Source organism: Mirounga angustirostris, unplaced genomic scaffold, assembly GCF_029215605.1.
Source record: "Mirounga angustirostris isolate CCGP_5_RB_7025 unplaced genomic scaffold, mMirAng1.0.hap1 SCAF_1, whole genome shotgun sequence".
In the NCBI taxonomy this organism is placed as follows: domain Eukaryota; kingdom Metazoa; phylum Chordata; class Mammalia; order Carnivora; family Phocidae; genus Mirounga; species Mirounga angustirostris.
The window spans coordinates 96,170,717-96,191,333 of NW_026991709.1; the positions used below are offsets into that span (position 1 = coordinate 96,170,717).

General features: G+C 38.6%; 1 protein-coding gene across 1 annotated transcript in view; it reads left to right on the plus strand.

Moving 5' to 3' along the window:
- Window positions 1-18,538, plus strand: part of WDR49 (WD repeat domain 49) — a 141,620-nt gene extending 123,082 nt beyond the window's left edge. The window contains 2 exon segments of the mRNA XM_064585743.1: window positions 197-370; window positions 18,149-18,538. Of these exon segments, the coding sequence (XP_064441813.1) occupies window positions 197-370; window positions 18,149-18,279 (305 nt within the window). The 3' untranslated portion in view covers window positions 18,280-18,538.
- The last annotated feature ends 2,079 nt before the right edge of the window (window positions 18,539-20,617 follow it).

Sequence of the window (20,617 nt, forward strand, 5' to 3'; positions counted from 1 at the left end):
AAAGGGGAGCCTTGAGTTCCTTTTGGTCCCTTTGAATCAAAGGGCCGCGGATTTATCACGAACAGCTGTGTTTATAGGGTCTGCTGATCGCTGCAGCTGTAGCAGCTGAGGAACAGGAAGGTTAAATTTTCAAAAGTTAACTTGGAAATGTGCTAGCTCCTTCTGAGGAATTAATGACACTGTGCTTTTTTCCTAGCCTCCCCTAAAACCTACTGTTACGAAGGTGCATTTAGGTCATTAAGCATCGGAGCCCTGAAAGAGCTGCCTGAAGTGAAGAAGCCAGCTTTTCTTCTGGACCTGGAGACGTACTTTAGGGAAAAGCCAGAGGAGGAGTGTTCCCGAATTCCAGAGCTTCCATTGCTCTCTGAAAGTGAGTCCTCAGCCACCATCCCCTCTAGTTCTCTCTCCCTGTTAAACTCAACCACTCAAAAAAAAAACAAAAAAGAAAAAACAAAAAACCAGAGCCGGAGAGCATGGGAGTAATACGTTTGCCTTGTAGGTTGCCATGGAAGGAAGCGTGGTTTGACTGTTAAGATTTATAGCTCAGCTGCTGATCTGTGCTCTCAAAAAGGGCAGCCAACAGGCTGGAATACATTAAAAGAATATTTTCATCTTGTCACTTTTTTGAAGTCAGAATGCCATGAATATACAGTCTGAGCCTGCCATGGATGAGAACCCCTTCCCCCAAATAATCTTCGTTTTCAAAACTGATACCAGAGACAGAGCTATCCTAAGACTGCTTGAGAACAGGGTCTCTGACAATCTGGTCTTTGTTCTTTTCAGATGGAACACTATAAATAGAGGCTACTTAATGTGCATTGTATTAGAGACTCCCAGCTGCAGTGCCAGGCTTAGATAATGAAAGGACAAGAAAGCTTAGCTTAGAAAAATAGAAGTGAATGGTCTCTGAAGGTTCAGAAACAAGGTGTGCAGAAGAATGTTCTCTTTTTCAGATGGTTATAGGCTTCCAAGTTGTTAAGGATTTGAAGAACAGGGTCTGTACAGAAATCCTACCCGCATGGAGGGGCCCTACGGGAGTGCACAAAGCACAACCTGAATCTCAGTGAGGCACTCAGAGAGCATATGGACACTGCAGGGAACTCATTTAAAATAATTAATGAAAAGTGCATATTTCCAACTTGTCACAGTCAAAAAATCAGAACTACACTTGAACCATCTGAGATCTGTGGTTTCTGAACTTTTCAAATCCTCAGAGATGAGGGTTCAACATCATCCTTGAGAGAAATAATAACCCTTGCAGGAGGGAGGTGTTTCTGTATGTCCACACTGGAGGAAGTTTCAGCCTCTTGTCTTCACTTGGTTCCCTCCGGGAAAGGAGAACATTTGGTCAACTTTTTTTTTTTTTTTTTTTTTTTGAAATTCCACTTGGGAGCAAGGTACAGCTGTCATTCCTCATTGCCATAGTTTCCAGTCTAATTATTCTCAGCTTTCTTTTGCCTTTACTCAAGAGTTTTTCTTTTCTAAACTTATAATCATTTATTTGGTCTCATGAGGGTCATCTAATGGTTTCTGCTCATTTCTTTTAAAACCATGAATCCATAAATTTCGGGGCTCTATATAACCATTTATGCATCTGACAGGGCTTTCAGTCTGTCATCCTAATTTTTCCCCCACCCAGGATGATTCGTCTTTTAAAAATAAATGTGGGAAGTACTTATCTTATCCTCTTGAGTCACAGACAGAAGAGATCTGGGGAACAGACAGTAAGAAAAGATCCACAGAGCCAGGACAAAGTGTAAAGACAGTAGAGACATAGGGGCACCTGGGTGGCTCAGTTGTTAAGCATCTGCCTTTGGCTCAGGTCATGATCCCAGGGTCATGGGGATTGAGCCCCGCATCAGGCTCCCTGCTAGGCGGGAAGCCTACCTCTCCCTCTCCCTCTGCCCCTCCCCATCCCTTTCTCTCTCTGTCTCAAATAAATAAATAAAATCTTAAAAAAAAAAAAAAAAAGACAGTAGGGACATAGAACATGCCCAGGGGAGGAAATCAAGATGGAGCAATCAGAACTGAGAGAAGAGAAATAGAAGACAGGGAGTATGCAAACGCTGGGGAGCAAGAAGGTGGGAGAGGTCAACAGTGAGGGCAGCAAACACCTCTCCTCAGTGGTGTAAGCTCCTGAGCTCCTGTGAGGAGCCTTGTACAGTCTGCAGCGGGAGAATTCTTCCTTACAGGCAGGTGGATGTGCTTGTGGAGAGATGGGGGCTGGGGGTAGATGGCTGGATGGACATACTGAAATACTCTAACACATTTTCAAAGAAATGTTTTTTCTCCTGGATTTTGCAATATAATTTTTTCCCGTAATTTCCACAGTTCTGTTTTTTTTTTTTTTTAATTTTCTTCTTCAGCTTTTCATCCTTTGCTCTCTTTTCAGTATTTTCACTTACCTGCCTTCTCTGCAAGGGAAAATAGTTATTATTATTATTATTTTTAAAGATTTTATTTATTTATTTGACAGAGAGAGACACAGCGAGAGAGGGAACACGATTAGGGGGAGTGGGAGGGGGAGAAGCAGGCTTCCCGCCGAGCAGGGAGCCCAATGCGGGGCTCGATCCCAGGACCCTGGGATCATGACCTGAGCTGAAGGCAGACGCTTAATGACTGAGCCACCCAGGCGCCACCAGTTATTTATTTATTTTTTTAAATAAGTTCCACCAATGTAAGGGAGAGACAGATGCAGACTTTGAAGACAACGGAATGCATGACATGTGACACCATGTTCCGTGGGCGCACCAAGGGAGAAGCCAGATGAATTGTGACTGGGGCATAGGAATCAATGCAGAGTGGTGGTCACACACTTAGGAAGGGCAGGAGTCTGCAGGGTGAAGGAGGAGGAAGGGAGTCAAGATCAAGGAAATAGTGTAAGGAAAGGCACATCAGGGATGAAGTAGGGCAGAAGTCCACGTGATTCCGAGTTGGCTGCCCTGGGAGATGTTAGGGAAGTGAGTCTGACACACATGAGTAGAGTTGAGTTTAGAATGTGTTGAGTTTGAGCTACTGGTATGCTTTTTAGAAATAAAGGTCTTGAGGAAGGCAGAGGACTGTAACGGGCTTTGTATAATATCCTAGAGTCTTCAACTTGCAGATACTGCAATAATGTTCACTCACTTATGTGTTTAGCCTTTTCTGAGGTAGATACTGAATGCCTCTGTGCACAGGCTGGCCCCTGTGCTGGAGGCTGAAGACAAAGAGTTAACATGTGGAGGCCCAGCCTTCAAAGATCTTGAAGACTAGTGGGGAAAATAGGTAAGGAAATGAATAATTATGTTTTACACCCAGGGCTGTGATAGAGATATGCACTGGCTACCGTGGGACCACAGGGAGATTCATAGATGGTTTTTTGGGAGAAACCTTATTAGGTCAAGCTAGACACTAAAAGTCAAGTTGCTGTTAGTCAGTTAAGAAAAAAAGGGGGATGATATTTCTGGCAAAGGAGTAGCTTATGCAAATGTAAGGTGGTATGAGTAACGAGTGCTAAGGGAGCTACGTGTAGTTCCAAGTGACTAGGTTCTAGAAGGGGCACGATGAGAATCAAGGCTAGATAGGTAAATGGGGGCCAGATCATGGAACACCTAGTGTACTATGCTAAAGCCCTTGGCATTTATTTTATCAGAAATGAAGACCCATTGAAATGTTTCAGTCAAGTACTTTGAATTACTCCATTTCATCTCTTCTATTAATTCTTCTGTTTTTATATCTCTTTGTATTATTCTTTTAGTGATTGCTCCAGAGGTTTCAATATTCTTTTCTGTGCCCTTTATTCCTTCTTCTAATAGTAGGCTTCTACCGAGATTATTTTTCTTCAGTTTGAAGAATGTCTTGCAGGATTTCTTATAATGTGGATCGGCTGGTGAGTAATTACCCCAGCTTTTATGTGTCTGAAAAATGCACTTATTTCATTTGGCTTTGGAAAGATACTGTTACTGGGTTTAAAACTCTAAATAGTAGTGTTGGTTTTTTGTTGTTTTTTTTTTTTTTCCTTTCAGCTTTTTAAAGATAGTGTCCCATTGTTTCCTTGCTCCCATAATTCCTGTTTAAAATTCAGCTCTTGATATATTGTTGTGACTTCTTTGAATGTAGTATCTTTTTTTTTTTTTTTTTAATCTGGCTCCTTTAAAGATTTTTCTTTTTATCCGTTTTGAGCAGTTTTATCATGATGGATATAAATACACGTTTCTCAGTATTTATATTGCTTGGGGTTGATAGGAATTCTCAACTAAATCTTTTTCCAATTTTGGACAATTCTCAGCCATTATCTTTTTGAATATTGTTTCTTTCCAATTCCCACTCTCCTGTCCTTTTGGGATTGCAAATCTGCATATGTTAGACATTCTTTACATCGTAAATGTTTCTTACAGTCTTCTCTTCTTTCCATTTTATTTCACTCTCTGGGCTTTATTTTGGGTGCTTTATATTGACTTGTCTTTGCATTCACTAATCCTGTCTTTGCCAGTCTGCTCTTAAACTCATGTGATCAGTTCCCAATTTCAGATTTCACATATATATTTTTTCAGTTCTAGAGTGCCATTTGAATCTCTTTTTATATAGATTCCAATTCTCAGTTGAAATTATTCATGTTTTCATCCATTTTGTCCAAATTTTCTGTTTTCTTTAATATATTTATAATAGTAATTTTAAAGCTCTGGCCTGCTAACACCAATACCTGAATGATCTTGGAGTCTGCTTCTACTGTCTATTTTTCCCTCATGGTTACTGGTCACATTTTCCTTCTTCTTCTTCTTTTTTTTTTTTTTTTTAAGATTTTATTTATTTATTTGACAGAGAGTGAGACAGCTAGAGAGGGAACACGAGCAGGGGGAGTAGGAGAGGGAGAAGCAGGCTTCCCGCAGAGTGGGGAGCCCAATGCGGGGCTCGATCCCAGGACCCTGGGATCATGACCTGAGTCGAAGGCAGACGCTTAACGACCGAGCCACCCAGGCACCCCATATTTTCCTTCTTCTTTACAAGTCTCGTAATTTTTGTACATTTTTAAATTGTATGACAGAAATTACATATATAAGATCTATAGATACTAAAATTAATGTTATTTTCTCCCAGAGATAGTTTACCCTTTCCTTAGTTGGGCAGAGAACAAGAAGGGCAGATCACACGAATTCAATTAGGAATTGAGCTTGGCCAGTGCTTGGTCACAGCTTTAGTTAGATTTAGTCTACTTCTGATTTCAAATGTCTGTTTTAAGCTTCTTCTTTTATTGGTATATTGTCTCCTAAGTACTGCAAGATTACAGGAAACATTATTTGCCTCTCCAGTCCAATCCACAGTCTCTATCACCCTAGCATTCAGAAAACATCCTGTGGGGAATACTGGCCATATGGAATGTCTCTAGATTCCAGTATATTACACCAGCCTACATAGTCATCAAAACTCTTCTGATTTCACTTTCCCTTAGAAAGGCCTCTTTGTCTATGGCAATCCTGTTTCTTAGCAATGCCCAGACATGATAAATCCACAGAGGGAAGAAAATATTTGGCAATCTTAGCCCATCTAAGAAGGGTTCTACCATCTCCAGGTGCTTCCACCACCCTCTGATAGGTTTTAAAATATTATTTCTATAATTTACCTGTTTTTGTTTTTCTGTCTGGTGCAATGAGAAAGATGACTTACCACTACCTATTAAATCCTATTCAGAAACAAAATTTCTATTGAAATGTTTAAAACAGGAAAGTGACATGACCAGTTTTGCATTTTAGAAAGCTTTCTGGAAACTGTGTATTAGATGCATTATAATGGGGCTGGACGGAAGGCCGCATATTATAGTAGTGGGAGCTTGTTGTTTGCAGCTGGCTATCTGCTTTTGAATCCTTACTTTGCCTTCCACTAGTTGTTTATATTTGGACAAATTACATAAGCTACTAAGTCTCATCTTTCTCATGTATAAAATGGGGCTTACAGTGCCTGATTTTGAAGTTGTGTGGGCTAACTTTAGCACAGTGAATAGTACATAACTAAACATTCATTAAATGGTATCTATTATTATTTTGAAGATAAGGAGACCCTAGGGGTGCCTGGGTGGCTCAGTCATTAAGCGTCTGCCTTCAGCTCAGGTCATGATCCCAGGGTCCTAGGATCGAGCCCCGCATCGGGCCCCCTGCTCGGCGGGAAGCCTGCTTCTCCCTCTCCCGCTCCCCCTGCTTGTGTTCCCTCTCTCGCTGTGTCTCTCTCTCTGTCAAATAAATAAATAAAATCTTAAAAAAAAAAAAGATAAGGAGTCCCTTGAAAGGACGTAACTAATTTGAGAAATGTTAAGAAGATCGAATTTAAAGGGTTATGTGCCCTGATGAGATGTGAACACATGTATAACTCTCAGGTTTCTAGCTTGGAAAACTATGTCCAAAAAAGGAGACTATTATTAAGAGAGGAACTACAGGAGGAGGAGATGGTTTAGAGTTGGTTTTTGAAATATGTTGAGATGGAGGTGCTTGTGGGATATCAACCAAGAAAAGCTCACACTTTTCCAAGAAACTGACTATAGTAGCAAAGAAAGAGTGGTAACTGAAGAGCAAGTATAGGCCTGTTTCAGAGTTTGTCTTCTTGTTAAATTCATTTTCTTGTTCTGATTTTAGATGTAATATATGGGTATTATAGAAAATTGGCTGGTAGGAAGTAAAGAGAACTCTAAAGAACACAGGAATATCAGATTTAAAGAACAGCCACTACACCCTCATACCTGAGAGAGACCAAGGAAGATGCCCATCCCAGCTAGGGCTGATACCCAGACCTCATGGGAGAGGGCTTATCCGTGTCTCACTGGATGGTGAGGTGGGCCGAGCTGCCGCAGGTAGAACGTGGGTGACATGGGAAGCCATTCACAGGGAGGTGCTGCATCTCTGAACTCACTACAAAGACACCAAAAGAGTACAGGGGAGGCCGTTCACAGAGAGGAGTCACACTGGCAGACCTCCACTTGGGTAAGCAGGAAAGCCATTCACCAGGTGGTGCCAGACAGGTGACAAGGAAAGCTGCTAGTTCTGGGTTCTGGAGTAGCCATGCTTGCATCATGGGAGTCTGGAGCTGGAAAAGCCTCTGTGAGGACTTGGTACTCAGGGAATCATGCTATAGGAGTCTAGTGCTAGAGAAACTGCACTGCAGGAGCATGGTGAAAGGGGCACCTGCTTGGAAGAGAAACCCACCTCTCCAGTGTCCCTCTAGTGTCTTCTCGTGACAGGGATCAACATCAACCAGCTGGCAAAAGATATTTACAGGGCTCCAGCCCATTATCCCAAAGCAAGCAGTGAAGAATGGATTTGGAGCTGAGGGGCAATATATTGATAACTGGCATAGTATCATCTTACCTGTATTTTCATGCTTTCCCCCCCCCACTCCTGGCCCTTTACATTATTTTGTATCTTTTGAACTTGCAGTCAGTATTCCCATTAAGTTATAAGGTGTCAATGGCTATGGTTGTCTTTTGGGAGAATTTCTACTTATAAAGGGAATAAAACTTGGGAGACTCAAAGCAATAATGGTATAAAGGCAAAATTTCAAGCATACACTTGGCTTCAAATCAAGACTCTACCACTTGCTAGCTATATGACTTTGAACAGGTCAATTAAACTCCCTGTACCTTAGTTTCTTCAACTAAAAATGGGCATCATATTAGTTACCATCCCCATAATGTTGCTGTGAAAATTAAGTGAAATAATTTAGGTGAAGCCCTTAGCATAGAACCTGACACCTAATAAGAATTTGATACGTTTTTCTTTATTGATAATATTTTATTCTTATTATTCCACTAAATAGCTCTATGATATAGAAATTATTATTGTCCTTACTTTCTACAGGAGGAGTCTGTGGCATGAACTCTGGCATAGAGTAAAGGATCTGTGGCACAGACATAAAGAGTTTAAGCAACTTATCTAGTCTCACGTAGCTAATAAGAGGTGGGCCCTCCATGAGAAGTGTCCATGTTATTCAGTTGTCCGTGTTGTTAATATTTCTAAGTGTCATCGCCCTTGTTCAAATAGCATTCAAATCATATTCCCTAGGCAGCCTTTATAAAAATTCAGTTAGCCAACATATTGCACATCATTAATTTCAGATGTAGAGTTCAGTTGCATATAACACCCAATGCTCATCACATCACCCCATTACCCCAACCTTCCCCGCCACCTCCCCTCCAGCAACCCTCAGTTTGTTCCCTATAGTTGAGAGTCTCTCATAGTTTGTCTCATGCTGAGTGAAATAAGTCAATCAGAGAAAGACAATTGTTATATGGTTTCACTCATATGTGGAATAAAACAGCACAGAGGATCAGAGGGGAAAGGAGGGAAAACTGAATGGGAAGGAATCACCTAGGCAGCTTATTCTTATGCTTATTTCTGAAATCAGCCATTTTACTATAGTATTACCCATTTTTATCGCTTTCATTGAAAATTGTTCATCTCCTTTTTAGGAGGATGCTGCTGGATTTAAACCAAAAAAATGTTATTGTAAAAGAGCACTTAAAAAAACTCAATTACCAACATATTCCCCCCTCCACATTTTCATTACAATAGTCTACTTTAAATCTTTGTGCTGCATTTTACATACACTTCTGCAATCCCCCTAATTACAGTGTGCAGGAGGTGATCTGGCAATCGTATGATGAGGGGCATTCTGCCAGACTTACATTCAATATTCTAAACTATCACTTTGGAACTCAGGACAGTTTTCAAACACTCTATAATCCCCTGGTGACTTTTTAGTCTTACCTACTGGGTTTTTAATGTCCTCTTGTATTCTCTCTCTTTTCCTTTCAAGTTGAAACATCTTTCATACTCTCTCTTTAGCTTCCAAGTTGTTCCCTGTGGGTTCCCAAACAGCTTGAAAACCCTCTTTGATATGCCTTATTCAAAAACATGGCGAGGACTTACAAGTGTCTCTGGGTCAGTTTTCGCCAACAAATTCCGTAGAACCCATTCACACTGTATCTGTAAAATCTTTAAATTTTCCAGTGTAGAGAAAATGCTGCATTAGTGGTACCTCAGGTGAATTGTTTGGTTCTTGTTGTTGTTGTTGTTCTGCCAGAGACAAAATGAGTGGGACAATTAAAGAGATGATTTTATTGCAGGCTATTTCATAGGGAGAGTGTTTGTTAAAGAGAAACTCTCAAAGAAAAGGAAGCGGGCTTGGGCCATTACAGAGGCAGGTTCGTGAATCCATGAGTCTTAGTAGACTTCTGGGTAAGGGTACAGAGGGTCTTATCTCAGAGTCTGAGAGCAGAGTCATCCTTTGCTGTTTTCCGTCTCCAAAATACAAAAGAGTAGAGGGATTTCTTAGCTGTCTCTGCTTTCCAGGAGTACAGGGCTCAGGTAAAGTTCAACATTGTCAGTCCCCCCACTTTTGTTCAAGAGGAAGGAATGTTGCTCATCATGGAACAACCCAGAGGTGATCATAAACCTCCTGGGGGGACAAAGCAGGGTCTCAGAAGTGGGCTCTCAAGGGTTCTTGTTGGTGTTGCTTCTGTAAAACCAGTTGAACCATGCATTGTGAGTTGGTGAGAAAGGTCAGTTGTTCTGGGTCCTGGAGATCCCGAGAGAAAAGAACAGCTGCAGGCAGTGTAGGGTCTAGATAGGGATTTGAGCTGTCAAGTTTTGGTTCTCAGTTTTAGGGAAACTTACTTTGGAGTATTGTAGTCAGATACTGAAGGGAACTGGAAGAATCTGTAAGAATTGGCAATTTGTTCATGTTAATAATCTCCAATCCAGTCTGCAGGTAGGTTCCAAAACTGGTGTTTCCAAAAAGGAGAGAAAGTCAATTAAAACTCTACCAGATGAGACAGAGTTTGTGTATCCATTGGTAACCTGCAATTTACAAAGAGGGGCAAAATAATTAAAAAATGGTGAATCTGACAATTTGTGGTTTTCATTGCAACACAAAATTCTCTGTATAGTTCTTAAACTACAGGTGAAAATATGCACATAGACTTTTAGTAAAATCTAACTTACCGTATCTTTACTTTAGAATATAATCTTAAATCTAGTACCAATAAAGAAAGAAAATCACTGATATTTATGGAAAAGTTCTTACTGGAATAAATAATTTAAATACAAAAAGAAAGCATGTATATATTTATATTCATTTTAAGTAAGAAATGAGAAACTGTTACATGTGATGCACTCCAGGAAATTTTAGATAACTAAAGAATGAGCATACAACAGAAACATCTTAAAAGTGGAATTCCTTCCTATTATTTTTATCTTTATATGATAGCATAAATCATCTTGAAAGTCACACACACACACACACACACACACCAAAATTTGGATCCCACAAGACAGACATCATTAATATGTGAAAAACATTTTTTAAAAGGTTCAACAGATGTTCCGCATATGTCATCAGGGAAATGCAAAGTAAAACAAAAATGAGATATCACTGCTCACCTATTAGAATGGCCAAAATCCAGAACACTGACAACACCAAATGCTAATGACAATGTGGAACAACAGGAACCCTCATTCATTGCTGGTGGGAATGCAAAATGGTACAGCCACTTTGGAAGACAGTTGGCAGTTTCTTACAAAAGGAAGCATATTCTTACCATATAATCCAACAATCATGCTTCTTGGTATTTAACCAAAGGAATTGAAAATTTATGTTCAAACAGAAGCCTGTGCATGGATGTTTAAAGCAACTTCATTCAATAATTACCCAAACTTGGAAGCAACTAAGATGTCCTTCAATAAGTGAATGTATACATAAATTGTGGTACATCCAGATAATGGAATATTATTCAACACTAAAAAGAAATGAGCTGTTAAGCCATGAAAAGACATGTGGAGGAATCTTAAATAAATATTATTAGGTGAAAGAAGCCAATTTGAAAAAGGACATACTGATGATCCCAACTATATGACATTCTGGAAAAGGCAAAACTATGGTAAAAGGGTCAGTGGTTGCCAGAGAAGAGGAGAAGAGATGACTAGGAAGAGCACAGAGGATTTTTGGGGGACAGTGGAAATACTCTATATGACATGACAATGAGGGATATATGCCATTACTCTTTTGTAGTAATGTAGTATATGGCAAGCCTATAAAATGTATACCACTGGTAGTGAACCTGTTGGTAAACTATGTACTTTGGGCAATTATGATGAATCAATATAGATTCATCCTTGGGAAAAAATATACCGTTCTGATGAGTGATATTGATAAAGGGAGAGGCTATGCATGTGTAGAGGCAGGGGATATATGGGAAATTTTTGTACCTTCTTTTCAACTTTGTTTTAAACCTAAAACCGTTCTTAAAAAATTGAGTCTTTATTCTTATGTAAAGCCCAAATAAATTAAAATCTGAAATTAAAAAAAAAATTGAGCCTTTAAAAAAAAGTTTCAACAGGTCCTGGACCACAATTATTTAAGAGTTATAAGAAGACTTAAAGCATTTTGACCAGTCCTCACCACCTTGCCAACAACCTGTTGCTTTGCTACTTGATTGTTGCTCAGTGATGGCTGAAATTGAATGACAACTTGGTAATACTGTTCTAGAGTCTAGATTCAGGAATTAGAAACTTGGTGTCAAGATGTGGGCAGTGGACAGTGAGTAAGAGCATGGGCACCACCTGGGATCATGTTAGAAATGTAGCATCACAGGCCTCAACTCAGATCTACTGAATCAGAATCTACATTTTAACAAGATTTCTGGGTGATTCTTACGCACATAAAATTTTGAAAAGCAATTATCTAGAGGGCTTAGAATAAAATAGGACAGAGGATGTGAATTAGAAAGTTTTCAGAATACTGTATATTCATTGATGAACAACAGCTGGTCATTGCAGTGCTATATTTAGATGGCCATCAAGTCCTTTCTTGCTAGGATGCTTCGTGAGGTTTTTGCCACTATTGTTTGTCTGATACAGTTGGTTGCTAATCAGGGGACAAGGGACGCATCAGATGACAAAAGATTAACTTTGCTTTACTAAGTTCACTGAATCATTTTATTTCAGTGAAAATGTTTTGATGGCTTCATGACCACCATGTCTTTCATTTTCATTACTTTTAAAACACCTTTTGGGTATCATTATAACAAACCTTGTTGGGAAGCCAGCTATAGAACGAAGTGATGGATATCACTTAAATATATAAATGTTGTATTTTCCCAGGTAGGAAATAGTAAGTGTAAATGGTTACCGATAATGCTAGATGTTGATTTTTAAGGGCTGTGGTAAGTGGATGGATATATGACACGGAGAACCACCTTTCTTTCACCATTATGGAGCCCTTAGGTCTCTGGAATGCAAGAATTCCAAAGTTTGAGGAGTAGGGCCACCCCTTCATATTCCTGGAGGTATCTTCATTCATTTGCTCATTTATTCAACAAATGTATTTTTTGAATACCTCTCATGTACCAGATGCAATGCTGGGTGCTATGGGGATATGAGGTATAATGGCAGACAAGGTCTTTCCTTTTGTTGAATTTATCACCTGAGGGAGAGACAGATAATAAATTAGAAGAAGGTAAGTTTGGATGGTGATACTAATAAGAGGTATGAAGAAAGTAAAGCACAATAATGTGGTAAGACATGACTAGGGGAGCATCAGTGAAGGTCCCTCTGATTTTTTATCTGAATCCTGAAAGATAAGAAAGCAGTCTCATGAAGTATTAGGGGCAGAATATTCCAAGGACAAGGTCCAGAAGTGTAAAAGCTACTGAATTGAGAACAGGGTTGATGTGTTCTGGGGCTAGAAAGAAAGTCACTGTTGCTGGGGTAGTATGAGAGAGATGCAAACTAGTACAAGATGAGGTTGGAGGGGGCATAGGGATCAGATCATGTGGGGCCATGTAGCCTGGACAAAGGATTTGAGTTTAAGTGAAGGGAAGCCTTCAGAGGCCATATACATTAGCTGTTACTAGCCCTTCTAAGTGAACTACTCTCCAAGATTATAAGTTGTTGGCCCAGAAAACAAGAAGTTTGAGACTTGAGGTCCCACATAACATCTATGCAGGAATTGAGAGGGCTTTAAGATAAACTACACATTTGAATAAACATAAATTTTTTTTATAAGGAATATCTAACAGACTCTAGTCACAAACCACCAGAACCTTGACACACCAGTTTGTCTCAATGAGAACACTTTGCCCTTCACAATTGTCTTGAGGTAAATAATGTACTTTATGGCAAGTGTATCAGTCAGGGTTCAGGGAAGCAGAATGAGCAGGGCCATATATTGAAATTTATGACAAGGAATTTGCTTATGGGATTGTGAGGGCTGAGTCAGGAGGGGAAGATCATGGGCCGACTGAGCACAGGCTAAAGCTATCATCCACAGTCAGGAAAGGACAGAATGAAACTCCATGGGTACAAGTGGAACCTATTGTCCAATGGTGGAATTTTTTTCCCTCTTTTCAGGAAGCCTCAGCCCTGCTTTTAAGACCTTCCAACTGATTAAGTCTAGCTCACCCAGATTATCTGGGATAATCTCTTTTACTTGAAGTCCATTGATTAGGGACTTTAATTACATCTGCAAAATCCCTCCAGAGCAACACCTAGATTAATGTTTGGTTGAATAACTGGGAACTTCAGCCTTGCCAGTTAATACTTCAAGAAAGCAAGTTATCACAGCAAGGTTAAAGACATTCCTTTATAACCTGAAACAAGTTCAGTAAACGGTTAATGATCTCTCAGATGTACCACATAATCATTGCAGACTCACTCACATTATCGTATGACAGCATTATGCCATTAACCTAGCAGATGTTGTTACTCTGAATAGTAAGATGAATTGATTACCATTATCCATTTAGAAGGTGTTAGGTTAATGACATAATTTTTGTGACATAAAAGAGTTTGCCAATGAAGCCAAGAAGGTTGCTTAATGGGCCTCATCTACAAAGATCCTTGTGAGTATTAGTAGTTGCTGGGTGTTTTAGTGTTCCAGGGGAAAAGTGGAAGCCAGACTGCAAGCGGGAAGCATTTCTGGGTAAGCATTTCAGGTGCCTTTCCAAAGAGAGATCTCAGAAGAAAAGGATCCAACGCTACAAAACTCCAATAGTTTGCTGAGATTGATTTTCTCATCCTGAATAAATAGCTATTTTTATGAATAATTATGTATTTGTAATTTTATATGTATATTTTTAGAGAGGTCCCCAAATTGTAAGCTTTGGGCCCAGGAAACAGGGATCTGCCCCTGTATATGAATTTTTTATCATCTGTTTTTTTAACTCAAAAAAATTAATTATTCAGGTAAGACTGACTCTCTTTAGATATACAAGGGCCTAACAGTTAGTTATTGGTTTCACTGCCCTGAAACCCAGTCAGTTATGATGAAAATTCCTCATCTAGTTGAGAGACATATCTCAGTAAAACAGAGTTTATTTCAAAAGAAACAGTCTCCCTTTCACAGTGGATCTCAGGAGAGCTCTAAGGCATTCAGAATGCCTTGTGATTCTCAAATGCTAATCTGAAGTCATATGGGACAGAATTAACTGCTAATGTAGGGAAATCCATAGACCTTGTACTGCTGGTATTAGGCAAATGCATAGTATTTTCATTTGTAGCTTTGCTTAAGAGGTAGTTCCAGGTTTATTCATTTTTGTCCTATTGCTAGAAAACAAAATACACACTAATCAAATATTAGAACATATAAAAAATTATCTGGTGAGAAGTCTCCCTCCCTTCCGTGATATGGGCTTGTCCAGTTCCCAGTATCATCTATTTCTGGCACCCACTTCTTCGAGTTTCTGTGTATCTGTATCTTCTGAGTGTTTCTGTATGCATTGATGATTTTAGATTTTGACCTCTGCTTTCTTTGGGTTTGGATCTGTTTGCTATGCTTATCCAATCGTTCTATTTCAAATTTTTGGAATCGCTCCATTTTAGATGTGTGTTGAGTTTTGCTTTTGATCCAACTAAAAAATGTTTTTTTTATCATGAAATTGGGCACATTTAAATTTATCAATATATTAGATATTTTGGTGTTGTATTTCTCACACTCTTTTATGCCATATATTGTTTATATATTTTTTAAATTTTTCACTGGATCTGTAATTTTTTTGTTGCTTTTATTTCAGAAGGGTCTTAAGTGGTACCTTTATACTCATAGGTTTATATAATTCTTCTAGCCCTTCAGTTTTCTAGAACAGTAACTGTTACATTCATGCAGACTGATGATAAAATGAGCATGTTTCTTCATTCCTCTCCTCCTCTTGTGCTACCTAATTTTATCCAATAATTCGATCTTTCTTTTAGCTTATTTTATTTTGTTAAATTTACTTCGACGGCTATTACTTGACTTGTTGGTTTAAGTTCTTTGCCTCTTAACTGTCACTGATTTATCATGAATGAAGCTTCTTCTCCCTTACCCCTCCAGTTTTTGTTAATTGTATCATTTCTACATTGTCAGGCATGCGGCTTCTACCTTCTGTTTTGTTATCCTAAACTCTGTATTATTTTAATCTCACTTCTACATTTAAAAATATTCAGGTCTCACCACTAAATCTTTTTCTAAATTTTCCTCAGTCATTTATCAGTTTATTTTGTAGTAATTTTCTCAAAAAGTTCTCTTAGAAACACTAGTCCCCGAATTCCCCGCATGTTGAAACTATTTGTAACTTTTAAATTTGCGGCACAGCTTGGCGTGTATCATACCCACACCCCACACGTTCTTTCCTTGGCTTCCTTGTTGGTGTTGCTTTACTGTCTTCTGGTATCGATCATTACTCTGAAGATAGCTAATGTAAGATATCCATTTTTCTCCTTTTGAGCGACTTGATCATTTTGTCTGGCTGCCAAATGATGGTCTTTGAAGTCTAATTATTTTACTAAGATATGCTTTGTTGGACTATTCTGACTCTTCCTCCTGGTGCCACAGTATGTCCTTCCTATATATGTCAGATTGTCTCTAATTTAAGGAAAACTTCATACATGATGCCTTCCAATATTCTGCTCTGGTGTTCTTTCTTAAGGACTCATCTGTTGTGTTTGTTGGATCTATTTCTTTTCCAGTATCACTTTCCTCTCTCTTCTTCTCTTACGTTTCATCTTGTTATATTTGTTTTTCTCATTTGTGAACTCTGCTCCCCGTTGTTACCCCACAGTCTATTCTCGCTTGAGGGATTTTTCCTGAGTTCTGCTAGCTCACTTTCCTCACTTCCTGTTGTGCCATTTCCTGACTTCTTTCACTTCTGCTCTGTGATCTTTCTTTATGGAGGTAAGAGCTCTTTCAAGTTTTAAAATTTAATTTGTGACAAAGTGCTCAGTAACGATATATATCTGGCCAGTGGCAACATTTTTCTGGTGGTGGTCTGTGTATTGATTAGTTCTGTTCTTTTTAAAATTTGTTTTGTTTTGTTTATAATATTGCTTATAGTCGTCTGTGTCCCTGCTATGCCAGTTTTTTTTTAATTTTTCTTTCCTCTCTTAATTAGTTAATCTTAATGAGTTGGATTTTTTAGACTTGAAATTTGTAGCAGGTCCCTAGGTGAGAGCTTGTGACATAGGATTGGAATGGCCTTCAATTTTTACAACCTGCAGGGGCAGACTATTGTTAGCAAAAAATGGCTCATGTGCATGATTCTTTATGTAGTCCTGCCTTATCGATTTCTCTGGACACAACGATGTGTTGTAGAGGGCTTTTGCTTCCAGCCTTGTTCACCTCTGTTTACATCCATGGATATGAATGAAACATAAAGCATTTGTACTTCAGGGTGAGCCCCTCACCTTTAGTGAGTATTTTTTTTTTTTGCTAGAACTTTCTGAGATGCTGTTGCTGCTGGCCTTCTTGCACTTTCCATACTCATCACTTTATTTTGTGTAACTTCTTTCCACTGTCAGCTCTTTGGCTGCCTGTCTTCATATTTTGCAGGCTTTAGGTTACCTCTATCTTTGGGCTTTACTCACGTGGAGTCTGTGTGCCAAATTATACTTTTCTCATTTTCCCAGTTGTTCTTGTATAACATCCAAGAGAAAAAGGGGAAAGATATTGACTTATACAATCATGTTTGTATGGTAAGTGGAGAGGGTTTTTTTTTTAATCCAAATATATAAAGATGGCATGATACTGTGAAGTTGTTCAACGTTTATGTAGTTTATGTCATATTCCTTGGGCTTGGCATAAGAAGTGTTCCTTTTTCCTGCTCTAACCTCATTCTCTCTATATTTTTGAACTTTGGTCACATTGTATTGAATTATTCAGAATTACCCGAATAGTAGCTCTTGTTTCTCCACACTTGTATTTACTTTGTTCCCTCTAGTTGACATTTCCTTTCCGCCTTGCCAACTCTTCCTCACGTCCATGGTCCTTATTATCAATTTCAAATCCTACCCTGACTTCAACATCTACCTCAAATAGTGTCTAATTCTTAAAGCTTTTCCTCTGATCTCTGCCTATTCTCATAGTCTCTTGATATGTTTCACCACAGTTTCTGTTGCTCATATTTTCTTAGAACTGTATCTTATTGTCCTTGATATTTTGGTCATTTGGGCACTATTCCTACTCTCTACCAGTTGGAAGAAAGCCTGCAACTTAGTCATATTTGTGCCCCACTTACGCCTGAGCATAGAACATTGTGCATAATATACATTCAGTAAACATTTGTTGAAATGATAAAATTAAGCAAAAGGCCAAAATTATTTTCTTGAATGCATGGCACAATTTCCTCCTACTTCTCACTGATGCATAATATAGCCACTCATGGGGATAATTTGGCTCTTTTTTTTCCTGAAGCCACAGATCCCTGCAGATCAAAGTCTCTTACAAGGACGTGATTGCAGATGCACTTGTTTAGTCATGCAGACAGCCAAACTGTGTTTTGATTATTTTAATTGTCTTATTTCAATACAGAATAATTTGTTCTTGGCTTTTTATGAGTCTTTGATAGCTGTTAAGTAGATTAAAAAGCAAAAATGGGAAACACAAGCTTCTTTAGTCTTCTACTGTGAAATGGTGGATCTCTATCAGGATATAAATACATTAATAGAACAAACTCTGTTAAAATTTAGCTTTTTAATTTAAAATGAAGTAAAGGAATAGCAGGAGCTTCAGAGAAAATTCCCCCAAATACGTCCTTGGTTTTAGAAACCTACAAATTTTCGGATGAATTGAAACGAGAATTTTCTCCCCACTATTTCATTTAATTGGGTCTCTTACCAAGTATAATTTCCATGTCATTTTCTTCATCATTTTGTAGCTTTGAAAGCTGTATTTGATGAGAAAAACCTGTTCCCCAAAGAAATTCTGGATCGGGAACGAAGAGCCAAGCAATTATGTCAAGAAACAAGTAGTGAAGTGAAGATAAAAAGAAATAAGAAGCAGTTATAATTGAAAGAGAAATAAATATTTCATTGTCACATGAAGTATGAATATAGAAGGCGGATAAGAAATCCAGAATTCTGCGCCTTTCTTTTACTTTACTTTTAAACTTCAGGAGGTTTTGTTTTCAGACAATGTCTTAATGTTGCTTTTATCCATCACCTTTCACTTTCTGTGTATTCTTAATAAAAGATAGATTGGACTAAACGGGGCAATAACAACTGGCATCGTTTATTCCCAAGTGGTCTTATGTAAAAATGTACATTTTCAGAACAATGTATTTTAACCAGTTTCACTTCTGGTTGCTTTGATAGACAAATATTTTTGATCAATTTTTATTGTAAAAGCTGCCTTGAAGTTAAATATAAAAAACACTAACACAGTGACTATCTATAGACTTAACTGAGAAAGCCATTTCCATATATTTACACACTTTCTAGTTTCTTGTAATTTTTTTTAAAGATTTTATTTATTAGAGCATGAGCATGGGATGGGGGAGAGGCAGAGGCAGAGGGAGAAGCAGACTCCCCACTGAGTAGGGAGCCAGGACCCTGGGATCATGACCTGAGCCGAAGGCAGATGCTTAACTGACTGAGCCACCCAGGTGCCCCTGTAGCTAGTTTCTTTTAAATGATTCTGATAATGCAGTTAGACCTTGTCAGCAGCAGCTGTTCCTATTTATTTTCACAGACTTACATCTATTCTTACATGTACTTACTGAGAAATTACTGCATATGTTCTACTCCTGTGTTTTGTTTTACCATATTCTTGAGTGGCATAGCACAACCAAAGAGGTAATATGCTTGGAAATAAAAAAAAATCAAAGAGACTGAGACTATATATAAGACACATTCTATGTAGAAGCTCAAGTAGGAAATGTTTGGTTCTGAAACAATGCCTCACTTTTTCGATCCATTTTTCTTTATAAATATCATCATCTACCAGGTAACCAGTATTCTTATGCTGTTTTATTTATTGGGTTCTGTAGGAGTAATTAATAAATTCATTCATATAACTTTAATTATCTACTACACATTTGCATTTTAAAGTTCTTGCAAAAATATTGATATTTTAAGAAGAATTTTGCCATAACACACACAAGTAAAGGAAATAACAATATATAGGAACCTACTCTGTTCAGCAACGGCAAAACTTCATTGGTTTAAGCCTCCCAAGAATCATATATCTATTATAGGGTTAAAATCTGAGATTTGGGTCTGTTAGAAGAATGCCCAAGTGTCCATGGCAGAGTTGAGACTGGAGCCCAGGTCTGTTTTACTCCAAAGACCATGGTTCTGCGCTTCAACTTTCTCTTCACTTCTTTTTACTAGTATAGAGTCAATGGAATGAGCCCCAGCAATAGAATTTCCAGAATCAGTGAAGCAAATGTTTTAGTTGGTGGAGAGGGTGGTGGAGGAAAGGTTTTCAGAAGGCACTGCCTATTCCAGCTACATGTAGGTGCATCCTGGTCAGGCACTGTGACTTCTATGTATACTGCTTTTCTCTCCTCTTGAATGGCAATCACATGTGGGAAAGATATAAAAGAAATCTATATTTGCATACATCAATCAACAAATGTTGGAGAATTATCAGACTGATAAAGGCTCTGGAAACCATGTTGCAGAGGAACAGGTAAAGAAATGGGGAAATCTGGCATAAGAAAGAGGCTTCATGGGAGATATAACCTATTCTCAAATATTTCAAAGCTGCCATGAAGAAAAAGAGTAGCAGTTGAACCAGTGGACACAATTTTCAGAAGGCAGATTCTAGAACTGCTTCTTAATACCTACTAAAACAGGAAGAGATGTCTCATCTTCCCTCTCCTTCCCATCTTGGTGCAAAGGAGCTGGTGGTAGGCTTGTGCCTGGCTGTGAAAAGAAGGAGGAGGAACTGAGAGAAGACCTAGCAGAGATATACTCACTGGATCCAAGAGCCTGGGACTGGGCAGTGGGAGACGGATTTAGGTGGTAGAAAGGCAGAGAGGGTAAGTGGAGGAGATGGCCAGCATAGAAGAGAGGTTGGTTACATTGAGCAAATCAATACTGAGTAAGTAAATGAATAAATCAGTGGATATATTGAAGATGAGAGGCAAGTATCTCACTTGTATAGAAAATATTTATAAAATTTCAGAGGAAAACGAGAAAGAACCTGGAGATCTTAGATTGGGTTTAGAGATACCAGTGTGAATTTATGGTTGTAAATAGAGACAGAGACAGAGAAAGGGAAAGAAGAAGGAAGGAGGTAGGGAGGGAGGGAGGAAGAAAAAGAAAGAAAAAAAGATAAAAAAAAGAAAAAGGAGGGAGGAAGGAAGAAAGAAATGTTTAAGAGGGATTAAAAAAGAGCTTGC